Source organism: Enoplosus armatus, chromosome 9 (genome assembly GCF_043641665.1).
Source record: "Enoplosus armatus isolate fEnoArm2 chromosome 9, fEnoArm2.hap1, whole genome shotgun sequence".
NCBI lineage: Eukaryota > Metazoa > Chordata > Actinopteri > Centrarchiformes > Enoplosidae > Enoplosus > Enoplosus armatus.
In genome coordinates this window covers 9,674,896-9,684,756 of record NC_092188.1, presented here as the reverse complement: position 1 = coordinate 9,684,756, position 9,861 = coordinate 9,674,896, and the positions used below count along the sequence as shown (strand labels likewise).

The window sequence follows — 9,861 nt, the reverse complement described above, 5'->3', positions numbered from 1 at the left end:
TATGTTTTCACCCCTTCTCCTCCCACCTTCCCGTCCCTCTATCTCTCCCTCTCATTCGCCCACATACGCTCACTTTCTCCATCAGGCTTCAAACACGCTGCAGGTAACGTTTAAAAAGATTGATCTATTTCTTCATTCCCTCCATCCCTCTAAGCCTCATCCATTCTCCCCCCTTCTACTCCTCATCTCCTCCTGCTCTGTTTTCTCACCATCTCATCTCTCCATTGGTCCGTGTTCTCAATCACTGACTGAAACAGCTTAGAAATTGAACTGGCTTTTGGTCCGGAACAGGTTGACAGTAGATTCATAAATAGGTATGCATTATTGGCTTTTGAGTTATGTCTCCTCCTCTGTATAAATATATGTGGTTGTGTGAGTGAGAGCAATCTTCCTAGGGAGCATCTTTTCCACAGCTTTCCATCCCTAAGGCTGCGTCACTATTATCAGGAAGAGAGTGTGAAGTCCTTGTGACTAATGTAAAATTCAGGCACTTCAACATCGCTGTTAGCTGTAATGAAATGCGATATTGACATTTGATATTTTCATACGCATCTATCTCTCTGTACACAGATTCTCTTGCTCACGCTCATCCTTTTTTCAAACAAAATTAGATGGAATGATTGTAATATTTTGTATATACTGTATGAGCGCTGAGCTGTAATGTGCAGTACAAATTGGTTAAATAAAGGTAATGTTTTCTTGTTTTTTTTACAGGATGTCCGTAGTGAATATTGTTGCCAGGGAGATCCTGGACTCCAGGGGAAACCCCACTGTGGAAGTAGATCTGCATACTGGCAAAGGTTAAAAAACAAATCTATTAAAAAGCATCACTCACATGATGTGTTTGTACGACTGTCAGTTGTGTTTGTCTGATAATGGGCTCAACCTGGAAAAATCTCATGGTTGTATTCGCACGAGCTTACCTTTACCTTTACCTTTTCCACCTTTCACCTCTGAACACATACCCCTCTATCCACCCACCATTGCAGGTCTGTTCAGGGCTGCTGTGCCCAGTGGTGCATCCACCGGCATCTACGAGGCTCTGGAGCTCCGGGATGGAGACAAGACTCGCTACAAGGGCAAAGGTGAACCCTTAACAAAATGTATCGTCTGTGCTTCTCTCTCTTTCTTGCCTATCTCTTGCGCTTCTCTCTGAGCTTTTTCTCATGTGGTTTTGTGACATAAATGTGGGCTGACACTCTCAGATGGATCTAAATATCTCCCTCTGTCTTGCTGTCTAAGGTGTAACTAAGGCTGTTAATCACATTAATGACACCCTTGGACCTGCCCTCATCCAGTCTGTGAGTGGTAGTGCAGAATTTGATACATTTTTTGAAATGGTCAAACAATATAACGAAGAATGAAGAGCCACTGTGTGAGTGACATTTCTTGCTTCTTTCAGGGAATCAGTGTGTTGGAGCAGGAGAAACTGGACAACATGATGATTGAAATGGACGGCACTGACAACAAATGTAAGCCTCATTCACTTCTCATGTACGGTGATGGCATGTATGTGTAATGCCATGTTTCCGCACCAGCGGTCACTGGCTGCAGCCATGTGTGTTGTGTGACTGCCTCCGTGTTTCTTCCAGCTAAGTTTGGGGCCAATTCTATTCTTGGAGTATCACTGGCTATATGCAAAGCTGGCGCAGCAGAGAAAGGTGTCCCCCTGTACCGTCACATTGCTGATCTGGCAGGAAACGGAGAGTTGGTCCTCCCAGTTCCTGTGAGTCCTGTATAATTTTAATTCTTACAAAAACACAAAAGCCAAAAGACAATCTCATGTCCCATTTCTGTCCCTCACTCAGGCTTTTAACGTTATCAATGGGGGCTCCCATGCTGGTAACAGACTCGCTATGCAGGAGTTCATGGTACTTCCTGTAGGGGCGGAGTCTTTCCGTGATGCTCTGCGAGTGGGGGCAGAGCTCTACCAGACACTAAGAGGTGTCATCAAGGAGAAATATGGTCAGGATGCTACGAATGTGGGAGATGAGGGAGGGTTTGCCCCTAATATACAAGAGAACAGTGAAGGTAATATTCCCTTCTCCTTCCCTTGATCTCCTGTGACGCTGCCTTACATCTTACATCATCTGTTTCTCTCTCCATCAGCCCTGGAGCTGATTAAAACGGCCATAGAGAAAGCGGGATTCACAGACAAGGTGGTGATAGGGATGGATGTTGCTGCTTCAGAGTTTTTCATCGAGGGCAAGTACGACCTGGATTTTAAGTCTCCGCCCAACGCCGCCCGCAACATCAGTGCTGAGGAGCTGGCGGGCATCTACCAGGGCTTCATTAACAACTACCCAGGTGTGCAAACAAATGTTCTCTCACAGCTGTTACAGTTACATAGAGGATATGATGTGGACAACTCCTATTCATCATGGACCTTTAAAATAAGGGAAATATATTGATTTCCACAGTTCACTGAGCCTCCAGGCGTTGGCTCATGGAGACACAGCATCAGTATTAATAGTTGATTGAACTTCCATCTGTAAATGGACACACCAGCCTCTTTTTCATGTGTCTACAATTGCCATATTTCTTTCATCACGTCGTAGACAGAGAAATCGAGAGAACAAGAGAGCTTAAGGTCTCCACAGCCCGATCTCTCCTCCTGACACTCGGGCCTGTTAAGGAGGTTTTAATTATGTGCTACAGTGCACATTTGGCAAGCAGGGACCTACTCTGATGTGGCTCTTTACCCTGTCAATGGTGTGCTTCCTGCTTGTGTGGGCAAGTGCGTGTGTGCATCTGTGTGTAATGTGAATTTTGAAGATATTACTCCCATTACAACCTTTATTGGCAATTTTACTGGTGCTTGAGTCCTATTGACGTGAGTAATGTAAAAAATGAGGGTTTCCCAAAGCAGGTTAAAACATGATCTTACCCATCTCTCTTTCCTTTAGTGGTGTCTATTGAAGACCCTTTTGACCAGGATGACTGGCCTGCTTGGTCACAGTTCACTGCCTCAGTGGGCATCCAGGTAAGATATCACACTTTGTCCTTGTTTTCTGGAAGTGAAGTAGTTCAGGGTACTCCAGCAATTGAATATTACACTTCCATCCATGAAAATGGTCAAAACTGATTCTGCAGAGGTCAAGATATCCTGATATTTAGTTGCTAATATGGCGGCAAAATGCTGGATTCTGCAATGTCCATAATGAAACTCAGCGTATTTCATTTCCAGGTAAAGGCTCACATCACCAAACTCTATGCCCCGAGTTTGTAATGCAGACTGATCTTCATGTGTGAAATCAGTGGAGCTCCCCTTTAATATTATCTGTTTATGGATTTACGTAGGTAGAGCAACAACAAACGTGAATACTTCTTGGGCTGAGTGGACCTGCTACTTTTACTGTGAGTAACAAAATGCACTTCAACCTGTCTGTAACTTTTTGGTATAAATTGCGCAGGTGGTCGGAGACGATCTGACGGTCACTAACCCACGCAGGATACAACGAGCCGTGGAGGACAAGGCCTGCAACTGTCTGCTGCTTAAAGTCAACCAGATTGGCTCTGTCACAGAGGCCATCAAGGCGTGAGTTGGTTTTGTGTGTATTTGATGCACAGACATAAGCACACATGTCCGTGTACATGCACATTTATGCTGGCCCTGCCTCTTAGGTGTAAGCTGGCCCAGGAGAACGGCTGGGGTGTGATGGTGAGCCACCGCTCAGGAGAAACAGAGGACACTTTTATAGCTGACCTGGTGGTTGGTCTCTGCACTGGACAGGTAACACACACACACGCACACACACACTGCAACATACATACGTACAAAACTAAACAGTGCAGCAACAACACAGTTTGGAAACAAGACAATACAAAACAACAATAATACTTTCTGCAATAGAAGCTCAAGTATAAGGTTATGTTATGAAGAGAAGTAGAAGGTATGCATTGCAATTTTAGCAATATAATCTTTATTACCAAATAACTATGAACTGTATTTCTAAAACAATGGAGATTCTGATTAAACACAGTTGATTAAACACCAAAAATCATTTGTAATTTTGTAAATCAGATATATCAAGAAAAACAAACCAAACATCTGCTGAGTACACCTGCAAAATGCTAATATTACAGAAGCTTTCTTCTCTATGAAATGTGAATACTTGAGTGTTGATCAGTCTAAGAAATCTTAACATACAACTTTGGGACCAATTGCCGTTATTTTTGACATTTTACAGACAAAGTGATTTGTCCTAAAAGCAATCGAAAGATGACTCGATAGTGAAAATAACTGTTAGTTGCTGTCCAAATACCAAGTGTTAGTAACAATGCAGCTGTTCCTGTAACGCTCTGTGCTTCTTTGTATTTTTGTTTCCCTTCAGATCAAAACTGGAGCTCCCTGTCGATCAGAACGTCTGGCCAAATACAATCAGCTCATGAGGTGGGTAATCAGAGCTTCATTTGTACATGTGTGTGTATGTATAGAAATACTTCTAGAAAATCTTTAACATCACTTATAGCACTTATGCCACTTTTCTATTTCTCTTCTTTCCTTCTTTGTTTCATCTGCTGTTGTCCTCTTTCACATTCATCTGCCTGCTCCACATTTCTCTCTCTATTTTCTTCCTCACCTCCTCATCCTCTCAGGATTGAGGAAGAGTTGGGCGACCAGGCCCGCTTTGCTGGGCACAACTTTCGCAACCCCAGTGCCCTTTGAATGCCAGTGCCATTAGCAGTAGCACACACGAAAGAGTGCATACATGCAAATCATGTTATATTTCCCTGACAGACACATTGCAATGACATAATGACACCCGTTTCAGCAAAGCTCTAAACACACGAAGATGCACTTCGAAGTATTAAGACTAATCAGTTTTCAAATAACTTAAACTCACAGTTAATGCACTGTAGCTACAGTATATTGACCTGATGCTTCAGCAAGTGATTGACTTAATTGACTACAGCCAGTTGCAGTAAATCCTGAACAAAGCCTGGAGGGAAAAAATCAGTGTTTCACCTCTCAGCAAGACGAGCACTTCCCCTGATGCGCTTGTTTCTTTCTCTTTCCTGATCCCTCTGACTGTCTCCTTTTGACTCACTGCAGAAATGTTTTGATCTTTTGTGCCCTGTTGTTTCCTCTTCCTCACGTTGTTTTTGGTGTGAACACTCAGCAGCTTGCTACAAAATTGCATCTGTCACTTTGTATGTCTGAGTTTAAGCTTAATAAAGAGATGGCTACATGTTAACTTGAACCAAAGCTCTATGTGTATTTGTTTAAAGGGGTCATTTATCTCTTCTCCTGCTTAAAAAGGTAAATAGTCACTGAATCAAATATGGCTGAAAACCACCTCTGTAGTGCTCTCTAGAAAGTAGAAACATTCAAGCATGTTGCACTTCTGGCCACATTAAATATTGATGTCACAGCCGCTGTTTAACATCGCTTACAAAAAAGTCGTACAGGAATCCTGCAGATAAAAGTAAAGGTCATTCCTGCTGGTAAAATTAGTATTAAGTATTTTATCGCACAGGGTTTTGGTGGTAATTTTCCTGCAGGATCTTTTAAGGATTATGAAGGAATCTTTTAGGAATGTAAAGGAGAGCTCCAACAGGAATCCAGCGCAAATCCTGCAGGAACTCAAGAGGTATCTTCTGCAGGAATTTGTTTTGATAGTTCCTGAATGATGCCAGCTTAAGGAACTAAAGTAATAATTCATGGCCATCTCTCATACTTTTGCACATGTAGCTAAAATGTGTATCAGGAGCAATCTGTTGTACATGCAGCAGTTGTCCATTAAAGCCACAATACAGGATACAAGGCACAACGCCTGCTGGGAACTCAGTGATGGACCTTTTTCACAGCAGACATTTTGACATGTCATTGCAGGAAAAGCACAGGTGTCATTATACATTAATGATGGCTGCATTCCATTTAGGTGTCCAGGTCCAGGTCCTTGTATGGTTACTTGAAAACTAAAACTGAGCCATCGTGAATTTTTAGTTGCACCTGTGCTCTTCCTTCTATGACAAGTCAAAACCTCTGCAAAAAGGCATATATTATTATTATTATTATTATTATATAGGTTACTTACCCTATATAACTATAACATCAAAATCGTGTTTAGAAACTGCTTTAAAAGACTCTATTACAGCTGAAAATAATGTAATAAAGTAAACATAAAATGAGAAACATGAGCAATAAAGAAAATACAACATTCTTAAATACTTTATTGTAAGACTGCACATCAAACTTCCAGCTGCTCATACCGCACCACTTTGACATTCTTACAATATTCCTGCTGAAAAACAAAAGACGTCAAAGTATGCATAATTATGATACATTAAAATAGAATATAGACATATTGGTGAAATCATACATTGTTTTAGTGGTGAAAGCAGCAGTAGAGTGATAAATGTATATATAAATGCCGTATAGGTTATATACATATGTATGTTTTCTATTATCTATTGGTTATATAAGTTTTGAATATATTTAAAACGTTGTGGTTTCGTACAGATAATAGGGCAACCTCGAGCCCCCCCCCCCCCTTAATGACACATCACTCTCTACATTGCAACGTCGCGCGGCTGCCGACCATCAATCTGCTGCACGCGCTTGCCGTTGCACAAACTGAGCAGCAGAGGGAGCGCGAGCGCGACGAGGATCTCGGCCCCTGTCGTGCCCGGGCTGCTGGTGATGATGATGAAGGAAGGCTGGAGCCGCGCAGGCGCAGCGGGTACAGTCTCCGGCCCGGTTTCCATGGTTACCACACAATAGGAGACGGGACAGGGGGCTGCGTGAAGGGGAGAGTAGAGAGAGAACGACAGCAGCGGAGCGGAGGGGAGGGAGGGGAGGAGAGGGGAGGAGGAGGAGGTCTGCAGAGCCGCTTGACTGGACACACCGCTGCAAGCTTTTTCCCAGACAGACAGACACAGACAGACAGGGAGCTGCTGGACAGACACATAACACAACAGAGGGCACGGTTTAATAGTCCGTTTGTTAATTGTTGAATTATTCCGAACGAGTTGCAGCTATCTTTGTTAAGTCGCTGGCATTGTCATTAAAATGCTCACACAATTAGGTACATGAAGGCTATTTCCTCTTTTGTCCACCGCTCAGCTTGTTAAGTAAGGCCTTTAAGAACAAAGGCCCGTTGGACATTTCTCCCTCTTCAGGGTTCATCGCGAGATAAAGCCACACAGCTAGTTATTCAGTCTGAAGCAGAGCCTCTCCATACAGTAAAGGTGACTCTGGAGGGACTAGGCAACAGAGACAGAGAGAGAGACCCTCCCTCTTGATCCCCTCCCTCTTCAGAGTTTTGGCCCTCTCTCTGCGCCTCTCTTCCTCCTTCTCCCTGCCTCACTACTCCCTCCTTCTCCTCCTCCTCCTCCTCCTCCTCCTTCTCTAGCCTCCCCCTCTCTCTCCTCATGCAAATCACGCCCTCTCCTCTCTCCCTTTCTCTCACCCGACGTGCATCCCTCTCTCTGGCTCACCCCTCCGCTAAAAATTGTGACTGTAAGACCGGAGAGGGGTAGGAAAAAAAAGTGCAAGTCGTCTTAGAGGAAGAGGGGGAGTAGGTAGGGTGGGAGAGGGGGGGCAAAAAAAAAGAAAAAGGGGGCGAAAGGGGGTGGGGAAGAGGCGAGGGTACGCATCAATTTGTAGTCTTCAGTTGGCACCCCTGTTTTTTCCTGCAACGAATAGAAAGAGGTTTCTTCTGCATTATTGTTATTACCGGAGCCCGTTGCAATATGAGCCAGCACAAGCCTCTGTTGACAGACGCCTGGGCTCTGAGGTGTGCGTGTCAGCGTGCAACATAAAACGACAAAACAGAGGGAGAGAAAGGAAAGGGAGAGTGAGAGTGAGAGCACGCATCGCTGGATATTATAGGTAAGGAGAAGGAAAAAAATGGATGCTTATACTCTTGTGATTGGAGCTATTCCTGCTAGCCACGTTTGTGCTCTCCCTCCCATTTTTTTCCTTTGTGCTTTAATTATCATCATACTCCTGCGTTATGGCTAAATTACGTCCCGGTGAATTAATGTTAATAGAGTGCACGACGCGCACCCACATTCCTGCGAGGAGAGAAGGAAGGGAGAGCCGGTGCGAAATGCCATGATTCGCCATTCCATATCATCTTTCTTTTAGGATGTGCAGCGAGTAGAAACAGCGCTGCACAGGCATCCATTCTGCTTGTGGACATGTATGTGCTGCTGAACACGACTCGCCCCGTCGTAGGTGGACTGTGCTCCGCCGGGGTAGTCTGAGGCAGGCTTGTGAGCCTACAGCAGCTTTGGCCGGGTCTCCTCTGCATGTGTATCAATAACATTCGCAGGAAGAAAGAAGAAAGAGTCGTTGCAGTGCCCGCTCGCTGGTGATGTAAGCAGAGCAACTGCATGCTGCTGCTTTGCATCACATGCAGCGGTCAATTTGTTGATAATGCATGTGCTGTGTGCGTGTGCTCGCGTGTGTTTGTGCGTGAGCGTGCAGAGGGACTAGTGATGTTTATGCTGGTGTATGTTAGTGCTGTGTTTGCGTCTTAGTTGTTTACTGACCACGGCCAAGGACCTGCCAGTGGACCACAGACAGGCCAGAAGCTGCCACCTGTAACTGAGATGCATTATGTGTACAGTAGCCCACTGAGCACTGAATGTTTTCTACTCCTGTGTGATAAACTTAGTCATGTGAATGTTAATTAGGCTGGCTGTACATACATTGTATTGCCTATGAATACATGTGCCATCTTTTATGCACATGAAGTGTGAACAGTGGTTGTGGCAGTTAAGATTTTACTCTTAAGACTGATTGAATCAGTCACTGCAGCATGCTCTAATAATTAATGCATAGCCATGTGTAGTGGAGCAGCTACAGGATTTACAGGAGTTTGTCTGCTTTGAATGAAACACACACACACACACACACACACACACACAAAAATCAGTGTGCAGCAACTGTGTTTATTGGCTGCACAGCAGACTACATTAGCATTAGGTCTGCTAACTGTTCAGCCAAATATATCTTTTTTTCACCCAGTGGTGTGCACTATTTATATCCTCATTCAATATACATGAGCCATTTTTTTCAGTAGTGGTACATGAATGAATGGATTAGACGAGCCCTCACAAAGTAGTCCACCTATGTTGTCAGGCACACCCAAATGGATAAATCTTGGATCTTGACTTTGTACAGTTCCCTAATGGCTGGCTGACTGGATAAATAAGCATGTGATTCTGCCGGCCATAACCAGGTCATGTGGGTTAACCACAAGTGGCTGTGGGTTTGGGCTGTTGTGGTGAAGGTGGAAGGAGTGGGGGTGTGGCCAGATATTCCCAATATGTTTGCTGGAGTCTTCTGCAGACTGCTATCCAAAATGCAGTCTACCAATCAGCGCCTTTTCTGCTTCGCTCCTATTATCTGTTGTTAAAGCATCTAATTATACTATACCCAAAGCAATGCATTCTGTAAGTGTGAGTGGGTTAACCTCTTCTGCCTGTAGGTTTTTTGCTGCTGGGGTGAAGACAGAGAAGAAACTGTTTTGAGCGCAGTGAAAAGCAGTTGTGCCAATACAGTGTGAAGCATGCTGGGAATTTAAATATTGTAACAGTGCTTTTGCAGTTTGAAACTCAGATGTTTTCGTAATGTCACACATTCTTGAACTCCACACTCGGTGCAGACAGCAAACAACATGCTTATTACTGCATCCTTACACGAACTAATGTCCTTTGGCAAAACATTGAATTCTCTGTAGGGTTTCCATGCAGATAAAGACTGAATAATGCCTTCTTTGTTTATGCTTCTTTACAGGTTTTGGTAGCTCTCATGGTGTAACACACAGCCCAGTCAGTAAGCAACAGGAACCAGTTCAGTCCCTGCAATGGCTTGTGTTGTAAAATGGACGTTTTAAAGAAGAAATA

At 43.9% G+C, this 9,861-nt stretch overlaps 1 protein-coding gene across 1 annotated transcript; it reads left to right on the top strand.

Moving 5' to 3' along the window:
* Positions 1 to 4,669, top strand: LOC139289815 (gamma-enolase-like). Its single transcript, XM_070911452.1, has 13 exons — positions 1 to 103; positions 715 to 800; positions 990 to 1,085; positions 1,243 to 1,301; positions 1,403 to 1,472; positions 1,593 to 1,726; positions 1,809 to 2,031; positions 2,110 to 2,307; positions 2,907 to 2,983; positions 3,414 to 3,538; positions 3,625 to 3,733; positions 4,335 to 4,393; positions 4,600 to 4,669. The coding sequence occupies exons 2-13, from the start codon at positions 716 to 718 to the stop codon at positions 4,667 to 4,669; spliced, it is 1,305 nt and encodes a 434-aa protein (XP_070767553.1). The 5' UTR covers positions 1 to 103; position 715.
* Positions 4,670 to 9,861: the final 5,192 nt, after the last annotated feature.